The sequence below is a fragment of the Staurois parvus genome, unplaced genomic scaffold (assembly GCF_062004578.1).
Source record: "Staurois parvus isolate SC_StPar_1 unplaced genomic scaffold, SC_StPar_1.0 ptg000235l, whole genome shotgun sequence".
Lineage (NCBI taxonomy): Eukaryota > Metazoa > Chordata > Amphibia > Anura > Ranidae > Staurois > Staurois parvus.
The window spans coordinates 2,704,086-2,731,901 of NW_028318031.1; the positions used below are offsets into that span (position 1 = coordinate 2,704,086).

General features: G+C 39.0%; 1 protein-coding gene across 1 annotated transcript in view; it reads left to right on the top strand.

Annotated features, from left to right (window-relative positions):
• Positions 1–26,305, top strand: part of LOC149460079 (alkaline phosphatase-like) — a 98,125-nt gene extending 71,820 nt beyond the window's left edge. The window contains exons 7-11 of the mRNA XM_089680090.1: positions 7,420–7,489; positions 9,664–9,798; positions 14,377–14,568; positions 19,826–19,942; positions 25,846–26,305. Coding sequence (XP_089536216.1) covers positions 7,420–7,489; positions 9,664–9,798; positions 14,377–14,568; positions 19,826–19,942; positions 25,846–26,108 — 777 coding nt within the window. The 3' untranslated portion in view covers positions 26,109–26,305. The remainder of the gene's footprint in view (positions 1–7,419; positions 7,490–9,663; positions 9,799–14,376; positions 14,569–19,825; positions 19,943–25,845) is intronic.
• Positions 26,306–27,816: the final 1,511 nt, after the last annotated feature.

Below are 27,816 nucleotides of genomic sequence, written 5' to 3' on the forward strand. Positions count from 1 at the left end.
GGCCAATGGCTGCCTATCCTGAATCTAGCCTATGCTGGTTATCAGGAGCTAAGTTAAAACTAGCTTTAGAATCTCAGACAGACCAGAAGGGACAGGGTTAATTAGAATAACAGGAGCTGCATATAATCTATATTGCAATAAATAGGTTCACCTACCCGTATATACTGGAATGTGACCACTACACATATAGTATCACAGACCTAGATATCTGGTACTGGGCATGTGAAATAAGATAAGGACAGGGCAGAGATACTCCGTCTGTCACAAGGATCTACATATACACTTAGTAGCTGCAGCTACATTTTTAGATGATAGGAAAATGCATTATAGGGTTTATCAGTAAGGACAGGATGCGTTGCTGAGACCTACTCTCTCTTGCTCTCTCTCTCCTCTTCCTCCATGCAGGGTTTCAAAGCCAACAAACCAGGGACAAGAAGTGCATAATATATTTACAGGCATTTACAAATTCAGACAGTAGAGGCAGCAGATCTTTACACTACTAAGTAATTAAGTAATCATGAAGAATCATGAGTAGGGGGCTAAAAAGTAGTAACAGAATTGTGGCAACCCAAATCCTCCCACGTTAGGAATGAGAAAATCTGCACAAGTTTGTTTTGCAGGAAAATTGACGAACCCGACATGTATGCAAACACTGAACTAAGTGTCGAACCCCCACTGAAGTCTATGGCCTGTTTCACATGGGCTTCAGCTTGTATAAGAGCAATATGAACACCAAGGTTTTTTGAAACATTCAGTACGTTTTTGCAAAGCTGCGGGCAGCTTTTTCTAGGCCTTTAAAGCACCCTTCAACTCCTGTTTGGAAATGTTTAAACAAGCTGCTATCTGGCTTTCAACAAGCTTCAAGTGGTACTGAAACCTGTTAGCAACTTGTTTAAAGTGGCAATCAGCACTCCCATTAGGATCTGTATTCAACATTTACAAACTGGAGGCGAAGTGCACTTTAAAAGCTTCAACAAAGCTTGCTGAAAGCTCTGCAAATGCTTTGTAAAAGCTTGCTGTTCACACTTCTGTTATACAAACTGAAGCCTGTGTGAAACAGGCCAAAGGGAGGCAAATCCTGGTGATAAATTCTGGTCATTTTCAAGGCTAATAGGAAAGCTATTGTCAAAAAAGGGCATGCAGAGCTGGGCACTGCCGTGAGAGATATATGTATAAATGCAAAAAAAATGAAAACCAAAAAAATACCACTGATGTCTATGGGGATGAATACTGTTTTTAGCACAAAAAATCTAGCTAATCTGGCTATTAGGTAAATTACCATCAATGCAAAATAATGTAAAAAAAAATTGATCTTTACAGCAACATTGAAGATACACAAATCTTTTACTTACCATGCTTGGAACACTGGCAGTGCATATATGGAATTTATATTTTAACTTTATCAATTAGCTTTGCTTACATATAACCGTATACCAATCGTATTCATTGCAGATCGAATGTAATAATGGAATACTGCTTAAGACACCACTAAGACTCTTATCCAGATGTGCAGTCTGGGTGGCCAGGAAAGGGAGGGCAGTGAATGTGCATCGCCCTCCCCCAGTCTATACTAAACCAGGCAACATGCCTTTCAAAGCCAATCTCCGATCCCCAATGAAGGAGGTCAGGTAATCTTGGGGGTTCTTATAGCCTTATAATCTGGAAGATCTTTTTATATTAGGTGAGAACCCAGATATCCACCCCTCCCAGTATAATGAGTACATCAATACCCCATTCCCACAGAGAGTTAAAAGTAAATACACACACACACCTTGAAGAAGTCTTTAAGAGAGTTAAAAGTAAAGACACACACAAAATGTTTTATTAATGTCCCAGAAAGTAAATCCACATCAATCACATATTCCAGCGAAATCTATGTCAATCTATGAATTTAATCTCTTTGGTAAATTACATTATTACTATGGTTTGCCTCCCTTCTAGCTCTACACAGGGTCTCCTAGCAGTAATATTTGCTTTTTGATATGGATGCTTAGTAATCGCTGAATGATCATCCAAGGAATTCTCTTCCTTGGGTAGAAGTTAGTCTCCACATTTATGGGCTGTTCGTGAAATTTTACAAACTGTAGGAACCTTAATTACGTTTATTGTCTTTGGCTCTCACAAGCGCAGTGCAGCCAGAAGCTTTTCATTATTTCTTTTACACCAGTGCTCCTCAGGCAACTGTCTAGTGATTCTCCTCCATTGTCAGGTAGACTGTTTGGACTTTATGCTTACACAGGATCTGTCTAGGCAACAAGCACCTTCTGGTGGATGAAATGGTTTTGAGTCTTGAATACATCTGTAAGCCGATGTTGGACTCCAGCAGGTTAACCATGTGATGGTTTCTGTTGTAGTTCTATTTAGGATCCTGTGGCTAATGAACTGGTTGAATGACCAGGCCTCTAAGAAAACATTGACAAATATGCCTTTTGCTGGAAACTGTCTTTTCCATGCAATGCAAAATGGCATTATTAGGTATCCTACTAGATGCAAAGCACAATTTTTTGGTTCAGGAAATTCAGTTTACATCCAGGAGAGTGGTCTCTTCAATGGTCAATGCCCCATCGGGGACATCAGATGTTGGTCTGTTGGCATCTTGCTTGAATGCCAGATTGAGCACATTTTTTGCATGGATGTGAGATTGGCTTGCCAAAGCAATGGTTACACTGGTAGCTCCATGGGACAGGAAACTAACATGTCCAGGAAAGTAGTCAGGATGTGGAAATGGAAACAGAATGAAAGGTTTTCAGTCAGACTTTGTGGTGGTGGCCAGAACAAGCCTACGTGTACGACAATTGCATTAACCTCCCTGGTGGTGTAACTAATCAATATTTTTGAATGTCAAAGCAATACATTGTTTTTCATGGAATATTGTTGTTTTATATTGTAGGCCCGTAATTCTTAAGAATAACTCACTTCAATCTGTCCAAAAAAGAGTCTAGTAAACATCCCAGGTATGATAAAGTTTGAAACACAAAATCATAAATTATAATATAATAAATATAAAAAATAATAAGAAGAAATTTAATAATATAATCAAACCAAAACACTGAAATTTGAAATATAGCGCCAAGTTCGCACATCGCTGAGCAAAGTCGCAGAATTGTTTTCAGTGTGTGATGATGAATTTCCCCACAAATCATTATCACTCAATTCTGCAAGTGGATCTAATTTACTATCGCTGTTCTCTAACTGGTCTAAAACCGGTTTTGACCTAAAGGGATGCTTTTTGGATGCCATGGACATTTCTCAGTTTCCAGGCAGAAAGAACAGTAAAAGTGCAGGCAGGGCACAGGACAAAGCACTAGGGATAAAATTTAGGTGAAATGGTTTGATTCAGTAATGTAATACTAAGAGATTACAGTGTAGTGTGTATGTCAAATGTTTACATTTTTAAATCTCCCACCGGATCCGCCCCCCATATATCCCGATGCTCGCAGGGAACGGAACACAGATGCCGGCATCAGCTGATGGACATGGCCCGGGGACACAGTGGGAGGACCTCGCGGGATCGTGGGACAAGGCAAGGATCGTTGCAGTGTAATCCCGAGTGTTGCTCGGGGTTACCACTTTTGGTACTGAAATTAACCCCAAGATAAACTCAGGATTACCAGCAGGAAGGTTAAACTATATTTCGAAAAATAGCCTAGTGCAATTTAGTCTACCAGGCCCCTTTGTCTGCATGGGCCATTTTTCTGCAAAAGATGAATTTAGCCTTTAAGAGACTGTAGATGATACAGCAGTGTACAATTGGCAAGCAGCAGGAAATGTTTAATGAGAGAAAACTGACCACAATGTAGTGGAGACAAGGAGCACAGGCAGGTGTTTTACTACAATAACTAAAAGGCCACAAAGGATACAACAGTGTAAAATTGGCCAGTAACAGGAGAATTTAAAAAAACTATTTTAGACCAAAATGTACTAGTGACAATAGTACGATTTCTAAAGCGAGCAAAATCCTCTCTTGTATTAAAAGAGGTATAGACTCCAGAGAGAGAGATATCATATTACCCCTGTACAAATCATTAGTAAGACCTCATCTGGAATATGCAGTTCAGTTTTGGGCACCAATTCACAAAAAGAACATTGGGGAACTGGAGAAAGTACAGAGAAGGGCAACCAAACTGATAAGGGGCATGGAGGAGCTCAGCTATGAGGAAAGATTAGAGGAACTGAATTTATTCTCTCTTGAGAAGAGGAGATTAAGGGGGGATATGATCAACATGTATAAATACATCAGTGGTTCATATAGTGAACTCAGTGTAGAGCTATTCACCCTGAGGTCATCACAGAGGACAAGCTGTCTGGAGGAAAAGAGATTTAATCTCTAAACACAGGTTTCTTCACAGTGAGAGCTGTAAAAATGTGGAATAGACTCCCTCAAGAGTTGGTTCTGGCCAGCTCAGTGGATTGCTGCAAAAAAGGCCTAAATTCTTTCTTAGCTACACAGAATATAACTGGATACTAACATTTATAAGTAAAGTTGATCCAAGGAATATCCGATTGCCTCTCAGGGGTTCAGGAATTAATTTTTTCCCTTGCAGGAGAAAATTGGATCATGCTTTGCTGGGGGTTTTGCCTTCCTCTGGATCAATGGTGGATATAGGATTATAACGTTTGACTTTTTTCAGCCAGACTAACTATGTAATACCTAATAAAAACAAGGAACAAGTGAATGCTGTATTTTGAGCACCCCTAACTTAAAATAGGTACTGCTGACAGGAATAAAAATCAAAATACCAGCAAAAAAATACAAATAATACCCCAAAAATACACCCCGAAAATAAAGCCTTTTTTTTAAATAAGGGAAGCCTTGCAGGGAAAAAATGGATGGGACAGCATGCTAAAAGGGACCCCTGACCTCAAATTACCACAAAAAATACATTTAAAGCAGAACTCCAGCCAAAAACTTCTTTACATGTCCTTGTTTCTGATTTCCTACTTTCACTAAACATGTCATCTATCTTCTGCTTCACTTAGTAGTTGCTCTGAAACAGCCTCTTTATTTTCAGATCAAACTGTTAATTCTCCTTGATTTCCTGTTTATAAGACCAGTAGTTGCTATGCCTCCTATTCCCCCAGCCACTGGTCTTGGCACATCCCTTCTCTAGTTCTTCCTCCAGGAAGCTGTGATGTATTTCAGCATATTTTACCGTGGTTTTTGTGCATTTTCATATAGCTTTTTTAGCCTATTTTGAGCTGTGGCATTTTTTATTAGCCAATAGACAAAAAACATCCTCTGTTGCATCATTTGTTGCTAGGTTTTTCTGCTTCAGCTTTTCCATCAGCTTTTATTTATTTTTATTATTATTATTATTATTATTATTATTATTAATAATAATAATCTATTATTTTATTATTATTAATGTATTTAATAATTTTATTATATATTATTTTTTGTTAGAGTGATAATAGTAATAATAATAATAATAATCATAAATAAATACTATGTAAAAGTAAATAAAATTAACCCCTAAACCTTAAAAATATATTAAACAAATCATTATTATTATTAATAATAATTATAATAAACCTAAACCCGAACAAAAAATACATTATTAATAATAATAATACATTTACATACATAAATACATTTAAAATAAATACACAAATAAAAATAATCATAAATACTTGTAATAAATAATAATTACCCATTATTATAATAAATAAATAATATAAATAATAATTACCCATAACTGTAACCCCATAAAACCCCAAAAAATTATAAAATAATAATAATTTATTATTAGTAGTAGTAGTAGTCATAGTCGTAGTAATAATGTATTTTTTTGCATGATTATTATTATTTTTATTTATTTTATTATTTTTTTAAGGTTAGGGGTTATTTATTATTTATTTATTGTGATTTTTTTTAAATTCATATGCATTTTTAAAAATTTATTTTACATTTATTTATTTATATATTATTACTACTTTTTAAAGGATATTTTCATTTGAGAAGAAAACCACGCAAAAAGTGCCACATAAATGTGCCAATCATGCATTTTTATTTTTTCTATGAGAGTAAAAACGTGGCAAAAATGTGCAAATCTGCCCGATTTAAGCTACAAAAGTACCTTCAAAACGTTTTTGAGCATTACGCATTCTGCTTCAGGTGACTTGGAGTGGAGATGTGAACCACAACCATAGAGTAATATTGATTTTTTTTCCCCACTGAGCGTTTCGGAGCTTCAAGCTTCGCACTACAAAACGCTCATGTGTGAATGGGACCTTAGAGCTGTCCACACAGACATTTGTCAATGTGCCTCTCTGAGCCTTTCAGGCATGCTTACAGTGAAGACATTGAGGGCTGGATAGGGACAGCCATAGGGCTGGATGTGGCCCTGGGGCCGCAATAGGCCCAGGTCTGAGTTGATTGGTACAGTGGAGGGGCATGGTTCTGGTGGGAGAGCGTTGCCTAGAAGACATCCTAACACTCTCCTGCCACTCTGCTACACTGCCAAGTACTCCCTTTGTTACCAGGTACATGCTGCAAACCCCAGGAGCTATGCACCTGTTCTTCCCTCCAGGTCAGGGTGTTCAGATGGTCATGCTGTACTGATTCCAGGCTCTCTCCTTCCATTCGCATCCTTTTCAGAGGGCATTTGACAGGCAGTGAGGAGGTGTTATGACGCTTCCTCACTGCCTGATTCAACCCTATAATGCTGTACTACCACTCTGTAGTCTCGTGCATTGCATGCGTTGCAGCTCGACCCTGATGAACTCAGTGGGCGAGTTGGGCAAGCGGTGCCGCTTGTAAAACTTTGGACCCCCCCTGAGTTAAAAACGCTGGGAAGCAAAGCACCGTAGTCATGACATGTGAACAGCCCTGTCCAGCTGCTAGTTTACAGTTTGTATGGGAGCTCGGGGGACAGCCACCCGTTTTTACCTAGCGCTAGGTGTTTGTTTTCTAAAAGTTACTTCCATACTTATGGACTTTCCCAGGTGCAAAATTATTATTGAGAAGAATTAGGTTAGGCCCTCTATTTTTTCATTTGGCCCATTGGGAAATTGAAATGCCACCCCTGCTCTGGTGCATACATTCCTGCAACAGTATTTTAAACTGGAGAGCTTTTATAAGCATTACAAAAAAAAACTCATTACATGCTGATCTATTGATGCTCTTTGACTTGTAATGTTGGATGTATTATGTAAGGATACATTTTCATTGTTGAACTATAGTTAGAGGTCTTATAAGAGACTTTCATTCAATAGACTGCAGATTTACTTGATAAAATACTGGAACTGAAATGAAAACATTTTGTGGTACTGTAAGACCATTGCCAGATACTTTCTTTGTATACTGCAAACTATACAATGTACACATACTGTTTATTCTCAATAAAAAATGTATTGAAACAGAAAATGTATTTTTTACCAAAAAAATTGATTTTATTCCTTTTTGTTTTTTTTCTACAGCGGGCAAATTATGTATGGAACAAGCAGCAGTTTGATGCTATAAGTGAATCTAACACTGATTACCTTATTGGTAGGGTATTTTTTTGTCACATATATTGATAAAAATCTAAAGAAGGAACATAAACATGGGCTATCTTTGACATGTGTAATTATCACAAAACAAAAGTGCATATTTATAAAGGATTTGACAGTACATTTACCAACACATTCACTGGTTAACACTCACTCTATTCATAAAACACATTTACCAGGTAAAAAAACTGACTCCCTGACATTCTCCCGCATACAGTCATGGTGAAAAATATTGGCACCACTGCAATTCTGTTAGATAATGTACCACTTCGCCCAGAAAATCATTGTAATTACAAATGTTTAGGCATTCTCATGTTTCTTTCTTTTGTTTGTATTGGTATGTCATAGAAATGTGGAGAAACAGAGAGCAAAATCTGACACATTCCACACAAAACTCCAAAAATGGACTGGAGAAAATGACTGGCACCTTCTCAAAATTATAAGAAATAATTGCATCCCAAGTTTGTGATACTCCTGTAATTTGTAATAAAGTCACCTGTATTGATTAAAAGGTGCTGATGATTTGGCGCTGCCCAAAATTAACCAGATATTGGACTGAGGTCTTAAAAACTATTTCTCTGGTAACACAACAGTCTATACCTCAGGATCCCTTAATCTGTTTTCTGGGCGCTCTAGACCAGGAATTTTTTCAACCCGGGGCTTATATTATGGCTTCCAGATTGTTGTATCTTGCTATAAAATTAATTGCTAGGCAGTGGATGTGTCCCACCCCTCCAACCAATGGGCAGACCATGTCAAATCTTTATTACTCAGAGAAAGACTCAAATACCATCACCGTAATGCCCACCATAAATTTCAGACAGTCTGGCAGGGCTGGCTGTTCCTGGTCTTGCTCGGTTTCAATTAGTCATGGACAGACTGTTGCAAGTGTAAAGTATTATCTATAAGTGTGTACCAAAATTTATCTTTAAGCTTTAAGCCTCTACTTCAGAAGTAGGGCTGACCTACTGAATTGTTACCTAGTTGACCCAGGTAATGTTTTATTTTGTTTAATACGTCATTGTCTCGGATGCCATATGGAAATCGTATCCATTGGATGATGTTTCCATTTTTCTGTGGCTCTGCGTACCCACGTTACCATTGTATTGTGTCCTGTACAATCCATATGTAATGCTTCTACTTTTATGACAATAAAAGTTGTTTGGATTAAAAAAAGAATTCTGGGGTGCAATGCATGGCCCAGAAAGTTGGGTCTCTATCAGAGGTCATGGGTCTTACAGCAGGACAATGACCCAAAGCACACATCAAAAAACACCTAGAAATGGTTTAGAAAAAGTTCTGGAGAGTACTGAACTGGCCAGCAATGAGTCCAGATCTAAATCCCATAGAGCACCTGTGGAGAAATCTCAAAACAGCAGATGGAAAAGGAAACCTTCCAATCTGAGAGACTTATTTTTTCCAAGGGGTGTGCTACTAAATGTTAAATTGAGGATTCCAATCATTTTGTTCAGTCCATTTTTTGAGTTTGCATGGAATGTGTCATATGTGGCATTTTGCTTCTCCACTTTTTTCTGTCATACCAATACAAACTAAAGAAATAAACATGAGAATGCCTAAACATTTGTAATTGAAACAAATTTCTGAGCGAAGTGGTGCATTATCTGATAGAATTGCAGGGGTGCCAATATTTTTGGCCATGACTGTATGCTCTTCAGCAGCAAAATGTGCTAACTGTAACAGCTAACTTACCTGAAAAGTGTGAATGTTATATTAAACAATGACTGCACATTTGCAAGACACATTTGAATAATCACATTTGTTTGCCTTAAATCATTGCATGTTAGAATGAAAATCTAATGACTGCCCATAGAGACTGCTAAAACAGATTTTGTATAAATATGCCGCTAAAGGCATTCTGGCTATTCTGAATCTGAAGATACCTTGCAAACAAAAGAATAGCTGAGGTGCATCAGACTCCTTTATCTAATCACTACACACTAAACACTACAGACTCACTCACTTGCAAGAGAGCAGTGATGGCAAGACATTTAACTGGTTAAGGAATCAACGTGATAGGAGAAGGTGAGTGGACACACCAATCTTGTCACTGACGAGCTTCATAAAATCAAATATTCTTACTAATCAAGGTAAGCTCAAGTTTTCAATGAAACAAACACAAATGGTACATTATTTGACTTGTAACTATTCCAGGTCTTTTTGAGCCAAAAGACATGAAGTATGAACTGAACCGGGATAAGTCCGCTGACCCATCCCTGGCTGAGATGACTGAGAAGGCCATCAAGATCCTGAGCAAGAATGCCAATGGGTTTTTCCTTTTTGTAGAAGATAAGTGCACAAAATTAAATTTTGTAAAACATGACAGAAAATAAGAAAGACAATCCATTTTATTGGTTGTTGAAAAAATTAGACTCATCAATATACTGTTGACATACATTTTCAAACATCTTATTGCCAGACTATTTATCATCTGACAAAGATGCACATGCTTACTGTATATCTAACAAATATGTAGGTCTTCATGCACAGCAGACATTTTTGTTTCCACTGGGAAACATAAACAAAAAATCCAAAGTAAAGGATAGGTGGATCACCTCAAGATAAGTCTGCAAAGGATATTTTCTACCCTTGGACATACGTTGGTAACTTGCATAAACACAAATGATAACATAAACTGCATATGCATTATTATACTTAGCAGTAACCCCTGATACCCCTTGATATCCTTCTTATAGGTGAAGAACATTCAATTTAAATTTAAAATGAATTGGCTAGGGAATATATAAAGTAATCGCTGTATCAGTAGATTAATACAATAATTTCTTGTTGTTATTGGTCAGATTGGGTGATAACTATTTTATGTCTTTAAGTAGCCTATGGTTTATGGCACCCTCTAGATACCACAAGTGTTATCCAGTCATTTATTGACTAAGGAAACCCTATGGTGCCCTAACTTGTTCATTAAACTAAGATATACATTATACATCACTACCTCCTTCGGAGTCACTGAGTTATTTTTGGGCTCTCTGTTGCTCTGGACCCCACTCTGAAACCCCTGCTGGCACTACAGTACTCTCACACACTCACCGTATACAGATTAGAGTGAACTGATGTATTGTTTATAGTAAACTTGGCTGTAAGCACTGTAAAACAACAGAAAGCAGTATGTGTGTGCATAATGGCAATTATCACTCTTAGCAACTCTAAGCACATACAACAAAATCTCAATCAGTGCTGGCAGGCCTACTATTCAGAAGTTAACCGAGAGTCACAAGCCTGAAGTGTTTGTAGTCCCCAGTAAGCAGGGGAAACTATCAACAGGTAAAACTAGCTCACTTTGGGTCCTCATGATCTGATGGCAAGGTTTAAATCTGAAATAGAAAGGAGCTTGCTAATTAAGGTAGCCAACATCCTTCAAATGCAGTGAAAAAATCTTCTGCGTGCTCATTGGGGCCCAATTGGTGCATAACAGAAATTCAGACTTCTTAACCACCTTCCGCTCACCATATAGTACAATGACGGGAGCAAGGTGGTTCTCTCGTTCTGATAGGTTGTCATATGACATCCTTCAATTCTCACCGCACATGCGCGGCTCAGGGAGAGTGCAGCACGGCGATCGCTGGTGCGCTGTGTCCCCCGGACACAGCGGATCACGGAAAGAGCCGAAGATGTTGGCTCGGTCATGTGATCAGCTGTGTCCAATCACAGCTGATCACATGTAAACAAGGAAATGCCGGTTATCAGCGCATTTCTCTCCTCTCGAGCTGTCACGCTGACAGCTGGAAAGGAGAGCCGGTAATTGGCTTTCCGCAGAGGGGACATATATCAGTGTCATGTATAAGTGCTGCCTTTCAGTGCCCATCAGTGATGCCTGTCAATGCTCATCAGTGCCACCAGTGCAGCCTATCAGTGCTCATCACTGCAGCCTCATTAGCAAACATCAGTGAAGGAGAAAAATCACTTATTTACAAAATTGTACAACAAAAACTAAGAAAAACTTTTTTTTTTCAAAATTTTCAGTGGTTTTTGGTTTGTTTAAGAAAAAATAAAAATCCCAGAGGTGATTAAATACCACCAAAAGAAAGCTCTATCTGTCTCAAAACAATGATAAACATTTCATATGGGTACAATGTTGTATGACCACGCAATTGTCATTCAAAGTGTGACAGCGCTGAAAGCTGGAAATTGGCCTGGGCAGGAAGGGGGTATAAGTGCCCTGTAGGCAAGTGGTTAAGTTGACGATATAAAGGTAGCAGTTTCTAAAACGATTAGTACAAGAAAGATTTCAGTACTATTCCTTTAAGAGACACTTGATTGGGGAAAAAAAAGGTATCAGAAATTGTTAGAAGTGCTTGCTGGCGATGGGCAACTTTTCTCTGGTCTGCAGTAGTCAAATGCGATGGTGACAAGTGTTCCTTTGAAATGGTAGGCTAATGGCTAAATGAATATTGATGTGGTTTGGCTTGCAAAGGGCGTGCACTGCAGGCAGCTCCAATGACTGAATTATGCTGAGAATGTGTTTGGTAAAAGGCCTGGGGGAAATATATTCAATTCCTGCAACTGTGTGCAGGAAAATGGGTAGGTTTGCAGGGAATATCAGTGTTCACTTGTTTGGCTGGTGTATGGGACTCTCTCACCCGATCTGTGGCATCACTCAAGTCTGGCGTTCTTTCACCCTCTGTACATGGGGGCCCCCCCGATGGTTCTCGGGTCCCTCTTGCAGAGCTCAGTCTGGACACAGCACTCCGGATCACCTGCTGGCAAAAAGCTAGCCTCTAGCAAGAAAAAACAGGTGGTGGCACTTTACAACACCCACTAATTTTGGTAGCATAATTATGAATGTGGAATGTGTGTTCTTTGCTAAAGAACATAATTTTTTTATCAAGCTGTTATGGGTAAAGTTCCACTTTAAGTAAAGTCTGACTCTACAATACACTGAACACTTATGCATACCTCCCAGCTTTTTGAGATGGGAACTAGGGACACCTATTGGCAAAGTATGTATTCATAGGACACACCCCCTTAAAGGAAAATCATACAAACAAATTATTAGGTAAACCCGCTTTTTTGTTTACCACTACTATTCCTTTATACTGGCTTTTGAAATTTACTAATGCTGAACTTTAGAAACTGGATGAATGGTTTAGTATTGTGAAACACTCTTTGAACGATAAATACTGCATTTAATATACAACAGACCAAAATGAGGGTCAAATGAGGAGGAAAGCGAGACAGAGGGACTTTGTTCCAAATCAGGGACAGTCCCTCGAAATCAGGGACAGTTTGGAGTTATGCTTATGCTGAAATTTGGATACCAACAACATACTACCTTTTTTTTTTACTGTGCCACAATCAAGTGTGTCACAGACAAACAACGCCAGGACAAAGGATCATTTTTTAAAAAATGCAAATCTCCCATTACATGTGCTTTATATTCTACATGCAGACTATAGACAAAGAGCTAACATTTTCTCCCTGCTTGCCTTAAAAATAACTTCAATTAAACAGTTGGGGACTAATTATCAAATGGCAATTGCCGAGACAATCAACATTTGGTTAGGAGTATGTATCCTACAGCATAGCTTACAGAGTGTAGACAAAAGTAGGGTGCAGGAGTCAGTACTATGCAATGTACAGCATAGCAATACACAGATCAGCAATATGTTACATAGTGATCTTTTACATTGTTGGTCAGTGGGATATAAAATGTCCTGGCATTGGAGGTTAGTGGGAGAAAACAATAACGTGGCTGCCAGAGGGACAGTGGACAGCATGGAGGAAATCATTCCCTGGTGTTGGTGTTTAGTGGGAGAAAATAATTGCTTGACACCAGTGAGTGGAAAAATACAATGCAGGGAAAGACCTGGGCAGCTTGGGGCTGAGGTACTTTGAGGGCCTGAGGAGCTTCGGAAGGGTGCCTGGAAGGGTCTGAGATTGGGGTACTGTTTGGATGGAGAGCTCTGAAGCTGGAGGAGGTCTGGGGGGAGTGGAAGAGTTGGCAGGCTCTTAAACTGGGATGGGGGGGGTCTTCTGACTGGGGAGGTATGAGGTTGGGCACCCTGGTGAGCTCTTGGATAGGGAGAGAGGCTCTGGTGCTAATGTCTTTCCCCTGCCTTATCTGCACCTGTTTTTTTCAGATCTGTTGTCAGTACAAATGAATAAGGGTCAGTTCACACCACAAAAATGCATCTGGCTATGTTTTTGCTTGCAGTTCACACCACACTCCATTCCGGTGTGTTTATGTGTTTTGCTATGTTCCAGTACAGCTACGTGCAGAAAAAATGCAGCATGTTCTACTTATTTTTTTCTGGGAACTGACTGCACTGGTGTAGGGCCATTAAAATCCATGGAAAACACTGTGCATACATTTTTGATGCAGACAAAAGAAACACACTTGACTGCATCTGGTGTGAACTAGCCCTAAAAACTTCTTCTTGACTGCCTGGACGGACATACGATAGGTCACATGCTAGGGTTGACAGGAAGAGGTAGAGCTATCCTTCACTCTTTGACATGTGCCTCTTCTGGCAGGCATTAGCTGCACAGTCAATATGTTCACCAAAGGGTATAACTGAGCTACTTACACATTACAGCTACAATCCATACATTGCGTCTAATTAAATATTACTAAACAAACATTTATTTCCTAAGAGTTCTTTGTAAAAATGGTTGTGAGTTGCTGAACTGGAAACAGCAATATTTAACTAATAGCAAGTAGCATACTGAAAAAGTACTATAGAAAAAAATCCAGTTGGTTTTCTTTTTCTAATTGTGACACCTTCATTGTTTATGTGAAGCGATTGTAACTTGCAACAGAGTTTGTGCAAGATTCAGATAAAAAATACAGTTTATGAATTACTCTATTAAAAGAATTTAATTAAAAGCTAACATTATTTAATGGTTTACGTGGCAGAATTGACCATGGTCACCATGATACGAATGCCAGGAATTCATTGACTGAGGCTGTTGAATTTGACAAAGCCATCCGGAGGGCTGGACAGATGACATCTGAAAGTGATACACTAACTGTTGTAACTGCTGACCATTCCCATGTTTTCACCCATGGGGGATATACAGATCGTGGCAACAGTATTTTGGGTATGAATTTTAACATTTTAAGCATTTTTACAGAAATAAGACTTGACATTACTATACAAGGAACACTCAATAATGTGTTTAAAAAAATCCACTCGGACCAATCGTAAGAATATTAAGCAAAAATAGCAACCACCCCTATTTATGAATGGCTTTTAGCGTAAGGTGCACATGGAAGGGCTTTGCACAGAGTAAACAAAACAAAATGTATTTCTCAGCACTCTTACCAGGTAGCCAGAAAAAAAAAAAACAATCTGGCATTAATTTATGTTAATTGCGTAATATTTGCAAATATTGTGCAAAAGTTTTAGGCAGGTGTGAAAAATTCTGTAAAATAAGAATGCTTTCAGAAATAGAAGTGTTACTAATTTATTTTTATCAGTTAACAAACTGGAAATTAATTATTCTAGGTACACTTGCACACAGTTTTTGAAGGAACTCAGCAGGTAGGTTGTTCCAAACATCCTGGAGAACTAACCCCAGATCTTCTGTGGATGTAGGCTGCCTCAAATCCTTCTATCATTTCATGGAATCCCAGACAGACTTGATGATGTTAAGATCAGGGCTCTGTGGGGGTCAAACCATCACTTCCATTGATTGATATTGATTTGATTTAGATTTTTCTTCTGTTCACTCACTTTGCATTTTGTAAATTGAAAAAAATAAACAATTAAAATATATATTTTCAAAAGCATTCTTACTTTACAGCAGAACTCAACAAATCCCAGGTGCCAGTTCACCATGGCAACTAGAAATTGCGTCTTGGCATCCGGGCTTTTGTCAGCCCATTCACTGTTGGCACCAGGTGTGTAATTATGCATTTCTGGGTAGGGGACGCCTGTGCATGCCCACCCGGCTGCGGTCTCACTGGTTCCCTTACATACCGATCACAGGGTCCTGGCCAATGAGCAAGTGATCCATGTGTGTTTTCTGTTCTCCTCTTGATACAAGTTAGTAAAACTTAGTTTATTCTATCTTTGTTCAGTTTTGTGTTTGTCCCACATTCACATTCTCTGTTTAGCATCCTACTATATAAATTAGTAATGGTAACTCTAACACAAATTGATGCGCATTTCCATGTGAGCTTGTTGGTATTAATCTTCTGAAGTCACATTACAAATTAGAGGTCCCTCTAGTGGCAGCCTAGTAATAGCATTACTGGGAGGTTTATTCATCTTGCTGCCTGTAAACAGATACAATGTGGTGTGATTCCTGTACTGACTCTGTCTCCTGAAACTCCTCCTCTCAGCAGCTCTGTAGTTCAGAAGGCAGGCTCTGTGAAATGTGTGACACATTGACACAGTGTCTATTCACAGGGTATCAAGGAAGTAAATGTAAGGGGATTCTTCAAAAAGTATTTTTTCAGCTTCAAGAGTGTTCAGATTATAAGCAATGGGCTAGAATAAGCAATAGGCTATTATTGAAACACAATGTGGAAATTAATATATGATTTTATATGTTGCTAATTTCCCGCTTTAACAACTTCCTGTCCGGCCCATGTATATAAACGGCCGGACGAGAGCAGTGCAGGAGCGGGTTGCCATTCATAAATTGCGCCCACCAATTTAGCCTGCGCGCGCTCCCTGGGAGTGTGCAGCACCCTGATCCAGTGCCCGCTATGGCCGATTGCTCTACAGGACCTCTGTGTGAGGTCCCGATCATGTGATCACTGATTGGCCAATCAGTGATCACTGATTGGCCAATCAGTGATCACATGAATAGTAGTAAACAAGATGTCATTTCCTGACATCATTGCTTACTACGTGTGAAATCTGTGAATGATCACAGAGGTCACATGGTACAAGGCTTTTCGCAACAGTCTTGTACCATGTGACAAGCTGTGACCAATCACAGCTGTTACAGTATTTCTCAATGGCTGCAAGAATGCAGCCAGAGAGAAAGAGAAATGATTGCTTTTACAGCCTTTATGGGTGTAAAAGCAATCAGTGTAAAACAAAAATCTTCATCAACCCCACAAGTAGTAGTGTCACTGTGGTGACACTGTACTGCTAGGGTGACAGTAGGCAAAAAACCCCCACAAAAACCCATAAATAATAATATAAAAAATAAAATAAAAATGTAAAGAAAATTGTTTAAATATTAAAATTGTTGGTTATAAACTAATTTGGGTTTTTTTTTTACTAAAAAGATAACTGAATAAATTTTGGCCAAGATTTATGAAGAAAGATTATTTGCAAAATTTTATAAGAAAAACACTTTTTATCAAAATTTTTGGACTTTTTCATTTATATAGCAAAAAAAAAAAAAATCCCAGTGGTAAATAAGTATCACCAAAATAAAGTTTTATCTGTCTCAAAAAATTCATATGGGTACAGTGTTGCATGACTGCGCAATTGTCATTCAAAGTGTGAAAATTGGCATGGGCAGGAAGGGGCTAAAAGTGTCCGGGCATGAAGTGGTTAAATTAAGCAGAGCGAGGTGGTAAGCCCTCAAATAACCAGTCAGGACTTTCTGGTTAGAACCCATGAATACATAGTTACCAACACTGTACAAAAATCCAGGGGCACACTGTTCTGGGTTAGCTGAAAGTGCCTCAAAGTGAAATTAAAAGCCAAGTTGTGTTTTAATTAAAATGAAAAAAGGAGTTATACTTACCAGCTCTGTGCAATAACTTTGCCCAGAGTGGTCCCTTACTTCTGTCTGCTTCTCCCTGCTGTGTGCTATCGGGGCACCCACACAGGGGTGCTCCTGAGTCAGGATGTGTGCATGCATAGAAACCCACAGCACCCATAAGCCACGCCCCTGTTTCTGCCTATGACTCCCGCTGCTCTTAGTGTCTCCTGTGAAACTGGGAAGCAAGAGAAGTGGTGTAGCTGGGGCAATGCTGGAGCTGGGAGAAAAGGCAGGTAAGTGTTTGGGGATGGGGGGGAAGCAGGAAATGCATTAAAGTAAAAAAGTTTGACTTTAGAACCACTTTAAGCTTGCCACACTCCAGTACTTTTTTGAATGATTGTCTGTATAAATATTTGTATGTATTCATATGAAAAATATTCATATGAAAATTCTCATCAGTAAATTCGATGATTTGACAAATATAATTCAGAAGTACTTTAAAAATCTTGTGCTTTGATTTTGAAGGGAATAGACTTTTCCCATTGAAAACCACATCCACTGTTAGAAATTCATTAGTTCGAGAAAAATGATCCATCCTACCTCTTTTGAATTTTCTCATCATTGTGGCCAAAAATGTACAGTTAGTTTGATCCCAAAAATGATCAGTTTGATCCCACTATCAAATAGAAAATTGAACAAACAATCTAAAAACAATGTTCTACTAGTTTATGGCCAACTTTGGGGGCATGTACAAAGGGGTAAGCATTGCTAATTGGTACTCACCTTCTGCTTATATATACTAACAAGAGAATGTAGAAGATGTAGCTCTTTAGGGACCTAATATGTAAAGCTCTGTAAGTATAAGATGGTCTTACCTAAATAAAATACTTCCTAAAACCCAATTCAGCTTCTTTTGAAATGTAAATGCATTACTCTTATCAGTGACGTGTCATTATACACGTAAAGGCATCATGACGTGTATTGACATTCAGTGCAGGTTGATAACATGTGACAATGCATGTTAATGTTCTTTCTGTTGATTTCAATGCCAACCACTTCGTGGGGTAAAAAAGCATGGTTATGATCCAACCTTATACATTACAAGCCATTAAACCTGAACTACAGTGCTTCAAGAACTGCTCAGAGTTGTGTTTGCATCCACTGGGCACTGAGTCACTATTGTGTTGCTGCTTAGCTGTAGTGATGTAGCAGGTTCCTTTCATGCCATCCATTGTATACAAGTTTGTCTAGCTGTGAATGGTCACAGTGATCACATGCACAGGCTGGGCCAATCACTGCCTATCTGTATCATGTGATTAGCCATGGCCAATCCCAGCTAATCACAACAAAAAAACCTGAATGAATCGATTTCATTCAGTTAAATGCTTGCTTATAGCAAAGAAATTTTTTGCTATAAGCAATCAAATTGTGTATATATAAAAAAAAAAAAAGATCACTTCCCCAAAGTAGTGCAATGTTACTATGGTAACATTATACTACTTTGGGCATAGTGCAATCAGAAAAAAAATCGTAAAAAAGAAAAAAATGTAATAAAAAATAATTAAAAAACAAAATTGAAAAAAAAAATTATACATTTTTTTTTATTCATACTGTCACCAGTAAGTGTCACTGATCACCACCACACCAGTTATATAATGGTGCTGTACTGCACTGGTGACAGTATGTAAAAAAATATTTGTGAAAAATGTTTTCTTAATTTCTTCATTTTCCAAAAATTATGACAAAAAAACTACAACTTCAAATAACTCGCCATGCCTCTTATGAAATACATCGGACTGTCTACTTTGCAAAAATTTGGGGGTTATCTGTACTGTTCTGAAATTTTTGGGCCTCAAGAAATTAGATTGGATGTCAGTACTTCAGGTTTGATCAATTTTCAGATCTATACCATAGTTTGTGAACTCTATAACTTTCCTACAGACTAAATAATAAATACTGATTTCTGTTATTTTCACCAAAGAAATGTAGCCGAATACATCTTGGCCTAAATTTATGAAGAACAATTATTTATTTGCAAACTTTTATAACAAACAAAGAAAAATGTTTTTTTTTTTCCAAAATTTTGAGTCTTTTTTTGTTACTTTAGCAAACAATAAAAACCCCAGTGGTGATTAAATACCACCAAAAGAAAGCTCTAGTTGTGTGAACAAAATGATAAACATTTAGTTTGAGTACAGTGTTGCATGACCGCACAATTGTCATTCAAAGTGTGAGAGCGCTGAAACCTGAAAATTGGCCTGGGCAGGAAGGGGGTAAAAGTGCCCGGTATGGAAGTGGTTAAGGTAAAAAAAAAAAAAAAAACCTTTTACCTTTACAACCACTTTAGCTACTTTTTGAGTGACTGGTTATTATACCACAGCAACAAGCAAAAGATGGGCCCACGTTGGATGTACGAATGCCTGGGTCAAAAAGTATGAACTAAATCCAGTACACATATGAAGGCTGCATTAAACAAACAGCTGTCAGCCTATGTCTATTATTCTGATTATGGCTCAGTACTGCATATATTTTCAAAGCACCTGCATGGAGGAGCAGCTGTACAACTGTGAGTACTAACTGAGAGTACGGATTATTATCAGATGTATATTAAAGGTGCTCAATATTCACAAGTTTGTATGTCTTTTAAAAGATCAGATCTAAGAGATAAATATGTTGACTTTTGTAGGAAAGGCTCCCAGAAACGCTTCAGATCGTATGCCCTATACAAGCTTGTTGTATGGCAATGGACCTGGCTTCAAAATTGAAAATGGAAGTCGTCAGGATATTACTAACGTTGCCATAGGTAAATGTTGTTATTGTCGTCATTGTCAACATTTCTCTTCTGTCCCTGCTTTCAAGTTTGACGAACTAACATATCTAAGGCAGACTAATGTACAAGTAGTAGGACCTATCAAGTAAAAGGCTTCAGATAGACAATTACAGCACCTACAGTATGCTCTATCATTCATTCAGAAATAGGGATAATCTTCAGATTCAGACCAACTAGAATTCCATCTGAATTGTACCCGTTTGGCAAATGGAGAAACTAAATGAGGGGCTTGCTTGCCCCCTGAGCTGCAGTGAGAAGTGATGCCTTTAGGGCCAATTCACAGATGTGTTCCCGCTTGCTGCTGTAAGATGTAGACATGCTTCATTTTATTGCAGTGTACCAGGCCGCTATGTCAGGCAGCGCACAGAGCTTCCAGAAATTGTAGTGAGTAAAGTTTTGTACACTTTAAATAAGGCTTGTACAAAAAAAAAAAGGGAGCCGTGTGATGCGCTAAATCGTGCACCACACTGCCCCCTAGCGCAGGCAGTAACACATGGCGGCTGGAGTGGTGAATCGCCCCAGCCGCTCTGCATCACAGCGTGAATTCACCATTAGCAGTGGTATGACTACTACTGCTAAGTGAGACAGCTTCCCACTGAGGCTAATTGTTAGGGAGCCGTGAGTTGCTGGCTTCAAAGCAACCAATGATGCATCCCCACCTGGTCCATTTAGCTGTCTGCTGAGGATTTGTGAATGACAGGTGAATATAAACACAGGAACGGGGATGATGGCTGACATCGCTGACCAGATATGGCCATATTTGACTAATGATACCAGTCATCATCCCCACCCCTTTGTTTACATCCATCTGTCAGCTGGGAATCTGTTATTTCAAAAAGAATAACAATGGGTTGTTATGGCGGTTGGTGGTTTGTTTAGTTTTTTTTTTCAGTGGATTGGGGAAGCATTCATCATGTTTGGTGAGAATCTGCATTATTGGACAACATGATTGACAATAGATTTACATCGTGTTTTTTTTTTTTTAAATAAATTTGCCAACGTATGTGGTGTATTTATTAACTTTTAAATTTGTGATTGAGTAGATGTTACATGTACCACTTAATCATTCACATGGGGGGGACATCTGGAGACCCCCCTTATTTTTAAAGGGGGCTTCCAGATTCCAATAAGCCAGTCCTCAGCAGACACTCGCAACCACTGGGCCAATGTTGTGAGGAATAGGCCCTTGTCCTCATCAACATAGTTTCCCCATATGGGCATGTGGAGTGGTATGGTTCAGGAAGGGGGGTGGGGGAGTCATGCTTGTCCCGTCCTCTTTTCTGGCCAGCCAGACTGTACAGAGTATGAGGGGGCTCAATATTGTGTTTTCTGGGTTTTTTTTTCCTGGGGTCCCTTGTTAAATCCAAAACAGACCTTTGCGAAATATAAGGGTCTGTTATGCATTTTCAGGGTATGTTTTTTTTGGGGTTCCCAAAAACCACGCTAGAAGGAATATGCCATTTCACTGTACCAGAAATGGAAATAGAATGTTTTTCTTTGTAAATGTAACTTTTTCTATAGTACGTTGTATACACTAGCGTGCAAAATCTGGTGCAGCTTTGCATAGAAACCAATCAGCTTCCAGTTTTTTTGTCAAAACGTAATTGAACAAGCTGATGTTAGGAGCTGATTGGCTACAATGCAGAGCTACACCAGATTTAGCACTCTCCAGTTTTAGTAAATCAACCCCATTGCATGATTGCAGCACTTCACAGGCAGGTCTAAAGCATCTCCCAAGCATGTAATTTAAAGGAATTTTATTGTTTCACATTAAGCATGATTAAAATAACTGTTCACCAATGTATATATATATATATTTTTTTTTCTCGTTAGTATATCTTCTCCTGGGCAGTGCCCAGTCCCCATGCTATTTGTTTGACAATCCCTTGCCTAATTGCCTTGAAAATGGCCAGGACTGAATTTAATGATTTGGCTCCCATTTACTTCAGTGGGTTTCAGATTAATGTTCAGAACATCAGCACAGCTCATAAAACCTCCCTAGAATTGAATCCAGATACGTTCAGCTGATCTGTATTCAGAAACAAGGGTTGCCAAATTGCATTGCACTTCCAGTATTGTAGAATTGTTTTGATACAAAGCAAAAAATAGGGGACATATACAGTATAGACCATGATTTTCCAAGTATGTAAACTTTTAGTGTAATTCAGAAAGCTGATATTACTGTGTTATTAAACCTGCAAGGAGAACAATAACTGTAGAAGTATACCTCATATTCTTGTATGTTTGCTGTTCCCTTAATAAAATTGGTTTAGCATGGAAAAGAGCCATTGAAAGCTCTGCATATGTGTTTTCTGCCCGTAGGGTGACTACACTGCCTTGCAAGGGCTTTGATTGACAGTAGCTCTCTACTATGTGATATTTCTAGCTGGTGCTATGCAGTGTGTGTGCTCCCTGACTTGATGTCCAGGAAGGGGCCACAGAGATATTTTTCCACTTTATGACCAAGCTATAGATAAATGACAGCTACAGCACAGTCATCTAGTTCTGCAAGGGCGTCGTATGATGTCCTCCAGAACCACTCCGCCCACACATACCCAGCAAGCTCTGTCATCACTGTGGCTGTCAAACACAGCTAATCACATTAAAAGGTAACGGGCCAATCACAGCACCCTTTTACCACATAATCAACTGTATCCAATGTCACAGCTGATCACAATGTAAATACAGTTTCTGTTATCGGCTGCACTTTCCTCATGCTCTCACAGAGTGAGAAAAGAGGAGAGGCGGTAATTGGCAAGTGTATTTAAAAAAATCAGAGACAGTCCAGTGCAGCCCCAACAGTGTCCATCAGTGCAGTGAAAACAGTGTCTATCAGTGCTGTTTGTCAGTGCCATCAGTGTTGCATATCAGTGATGCATATCAATGCAGCCTCATCAGTGCCTCCTCGTCACAGCATATCAATGCAGCCTATCAGTGCCTCCTAGTCACAGCATATCAATGCAGCCTATCAGTGCTCCCTATCAGTGCACCCTCATCAGTGCCCATTAGTGCCTCCTCGTCAGTGCTGCCTATCAGTGCAGCTTCATCAGTGCCCATTGGTGCATATCCGTAAAGGAGAAATATTACTTGTTTGCAAAATTTTATAACAGAAACTAAGAAAAAAAAAAGTTTCCAAAATTTTTGGTATTTTTTCGTTTGTTTAGCAAATTTAAAACACAGTGGTGATTAAATACCACCAAAAGACAGCTTTATATGTCTCAAATTTTTTTTTAAATGTCACTGAAAGCTGAAAATTGGTCTGGGCAGGAAGGGGGTAGAAGTGCCCAGTAGGCAAGTGATTAAAACTAGAAAAGTAAGTGTTTGGGACCAAAGAAATGATATTTACATAAATATGTACTGTATAATTAATATATTTACAACTAGCTACGTTGAGCACTTTGAAATGAACATAAGCATTTTACTATATTACATATTCCTAACTAGCAGAAATTCATTTCCAAGGATCCTTAAAGATTGCAAGACATACTCTACTTTCTAATAACTTAGAAACGGAAATGTCAGAGTGATGGCATGCCATCAAGATTCTACTCACTTGCTTTAAGATGTCTGTTCCTCTTTTGTGATTTTTAGAAAATTATTTTTCTTGCAATGCATATAGCTACAGAGCTGAATGGAGGCTCCTTTAAATGCTTTTACTACTTGTTCAGAATATGTTCATACTTGAGGGTGAATATCATTTTTTTCTTTTTATTACCTTGGAACTGATCATGAAACTATAGCAGACAAACCCTGCCACTCAGCGAAATGGCTGCAGAAAGTCAGAAACGAGTGGAATATATAGTTTGTCTAATCATAAACAGCAACAGGTAGAACTTTGTAATAATAATAATAATAAAAAAAAACCTATGCAAAAACGCTGAAAATGACAGTTACATATTACACCAAAATCTTCATAGTCAGGGTCAATGTTTTTTTCTTGTCTTTTTTCAAAATATTGGGTTTGCTAATCAATACAGTGGCTACATGGTTAGCACTTCCACCTTGCAGTACTTGGGTCATTGGTTTGAATCCCAACCATGGCACCACCTGCCTGGAGTTTGCATGTTCTCCCTGTGCCTGCGTGGGTTTCCTCCGAATACTCTGGTTTCCTCTCACACTCCAAAGACATGCTGGTAGGTTAATTGGATCCTGTCTAAATTGGCCCTAGTATGTGTATGTATGAATGTAAGTTAGGGGCTTTAGATTGTAAGCCCCTTGAGGGTTAGGGACTGATGTGAATGTACAAAATATGTAAAGAACAGCGTAAATTGATGGTGCTATATAAGTACCTGAAATAAATAAATTAACCAGTTGCCGACTGCAGATAGCCGAATGACGGCTACACTGCGGCCGGCCAGTTCTGGGAGGGCGTCATGTGACGTCCTCCCAGAACGCACTCTCCTGTGCGCCCCCGGTGATCTCCGTGATCACTGTGTCCTACGGACACAGCTGATCACGTGATGTGGTAAAAGGCCAATCACAGCGGCTTTTTACCACGTGATCAGCCATGCCCAATGACACGCTGATCACCGGGAAATGCAATTGCCAGTTCTTGGCTGCACTTTCCTCACGCTGTCAGAACATGGGGAAAGTACTGTCGAGAACCGGAAGTTGTCAGAGCAGGGATCGGCACCGATCATCAGGGCACTGATTACCAGTGCCCTGATGATCGGTGCCCAGCGGTGCCACCCACCTGTACCCAGCAGTGCCACCCACCTGTGCCCATCAGTGCCACCCAGCAGTGTCACCCACCTGTACCCATCAGTGTCACCCATTTGTGCCCATCAATGCCACTCACCTCTACCCATCAGTGCCACCCACCTGTGCCCATCAGTGCCACCCACCTGTGCCCATCAGTGCAGCCCAGCAGTGCTGCCACTCAGTACCCAGCAGTTGCGCCAGTCAATGCCCAGCAGTGCCGCCAGTCAGTGCTGACTATCAGTACCCATCATCAGTGCCGCCTATCAGTTCCACCTATCAGTGCCGCCTATCTGTGCTACCTCATTAGTGCTGCCTATCAGTGCCGCCTATCAATGCCCTTCAGTGCTGCCTATCAGTGCTGCCTATCAGTGCTCATCAGTGCTGCCTATCAGTGCAGTCTCATCAACGCACATCAGTGAAGGAGAAAAATTACCTGTTTGCAAAATTTTATAATAGAAACAAAGAAACCTTTTTTCCAAATTTTTTGCTCTTTTTTTGTTTATAGCGCAAAAAGTAAAACACCCAGCGGTGATTAAATACCACCAAAATAAAGCTCTATTTGTGAGAAAAAAATGAGAAAAATTTCATATGGGTACAATGTTGCATGACCGCGTAGTTGTCATTCAAAATTCAACAGTGCTGAAAACTGAAAATTGTCCTGCGCAGGAAGGGGGTATAAGTGCCCCGTAGGCTAGTGGTTAAAAAAAAAATCACAGTTGTGTATAATCACCTACAATGACTAAGGCTGGCCATACACTATACAATTTTCTGACCAATTTCCTTTAGATTTACCTTCTACTGTGTAGTGCAAGGGCCTGCCTAACTGGATACAATTGAAAGTGTTGTTTAGGTTTGACCTCATATTATATGGTTTTTGGTAAATCTAAATTCTCTAAAGGAAATTGTATAATGTATGGCCAGCCTTAGCATCACTTACTTCCTCATAATTTCATCTACAAACCTCCTATTTACCTTACAACCTATGTCCTGAGGAAGGGAAACTTCCCCTATGGGCACACTGCAAAAAAAAAAACAAAAACCTGACAAAGGTATTCAGTACCTTTAATGCTTGTGGACTTTGATGAACTTAAACTCTATCCAAAAACTATTGGAACATTTTTTTAGCAGTTATTAAATGTCAAATGCTTCACCATCTGTTATTGTGTTCCTCACAGAGGGGGATTATAGACAACAAACTGCTGTCCCACTTTCATCAGAGACACATGGAGGCGAGGACGTCGCTATTATGGCAAAAGGACCCCATGCACATCTTTTCCACGGCATCCATGAGCAGAGCTATATTCCCCATGTGATGGCTTATGCAGCTTGCTTGGAACCTTATCAAGATTGTCCTCACAGTTCAAGAAGTTCAGGTTTTCTCATTTCCCATTCCATCATGCTGATTTTGATCAGTGTATGTGGAGCTCTCTTATGGTGAGGGTGTCAAGTCCTTTTTTTGATGGCCGGCAGTTCTTGACTTAAATTTAAGATCAATGAATGCATTGTCTTTCTGTCATTTATAATGAATTACATGTATCACATATATTGGGTTAATAGTCAATGGCAAGCTGGCTTTATATTTATAGTCTCGTACTTTCTTTCTGGTTCCATACAATAAATGATCCTATCATTGAATCTTTTCTTTTTACTTTTTAATAACAATATGAAATAATGTCATAATATTCAGTCAAACAGTTTAATATTCCTGTTCACACAACTTAAAGTAATAATGCTAAAAGGTAAAACTCAAAGGTCAAGGCCTGAAAGTGAAATGAAAGTGGAAAAACACTTATAACACATGTATGATTATAATCCTTTGGCTGGACCTTAGATGAATCTGGCACTGGGAGAGGTAAAAAGGAAGAGATGGGGAAGTTGGTTTACTAAAGGCAAATAGGCTGTTCACTTTGCAAGATAATTTTTACCTTAGCTTAGAGAAAGTGGTGAAAGTTCGCTTTGCAAAAGAATACTCAATTGTGCACAAGGAAAATAAAAATATAGTATTTTTGCTATATCAAAATCAAGAGAGTTTCACCTCATTCCAAATCACTAGGTGTGACTGGGGCCCTAGTTGTAATTATGTTATAATTAGGAATGCACCGAAATTTCGGTGGCCGAAACACCCCTTTCGGCTGTTGGTCAATATGAAAAAAAGCTTCGATACAGGAGCCGAAAACACCCCGCCCCTCACTGCTGCCAGCCAACTGTCACCGTCGCCCACTCGCCACTGCCACCACTCGGTAGTTCTCAGCCTTACCTGAAAAACCATCGAACGATACCGGTGTTGGGTATAAAGATTATTGAAGGAAGGATGGCCTCCACTCACCTCTATGACCTTGGAGGACCGAAGAGATGTCACTTCTGGTTCCAGCCACTTTTTTTTGTTTTTTAAAGTACTAGATCAACGCTTTTTTTTGATCCAATGCTTTACATTGCAGAGAAGAGATGTGGGGTCCTATTAACCCCATATCTCTCCATGAAGAGGACCTGTCACTAATTATTTCTATCACAAGGGATGCATGCATTTCTTGTGATAAGAATTAACATTTTTTTAAAGGGACAGTGCAAAAAAAACCCAAAATAAAATTAAATAAATAAAAAAAATAAATTTTAAAGTACCCCCATCCCCCCATGCTCATACGTAGTGGTGAACGCATAAATAAGCCATGCCCACATATGTAAATTGTGTTCAAACCACACACGTGAGGTATCGCCACGAACATCAGAGCAAGAGCAATAATTCTAGCACTAGACCTCCTCTGTAACTTTACACTGCTAACCTGTAGACATTTTTAAAGCATCACCCATGGAGATTTTTAAGTACCACAGTTTCACGCCATTACATGAGAATTTTAAAGCGTGACATGTTGGTTATCTATTTACTCACCATAACATCCAAACTATGTTATTTTATTCCAAAAAAACTTCATTTTTAAAAACTGCGCATTTCGGTTTCAGTTTTCGGCCAAGTACATTTTGAATTTTCGATTTCGGCACCAGAATTTTCATTTCGGTGCACCACTAGTTATAATGTATCATTAGCAGCTGTGGCATTGTGTAAAGAATTAAAGACAACCCCAAATGACATAAAACACATCTGTGGCATCAACCAAGACTTTATAGCTTTATTAGGCCAAAAACCAAAA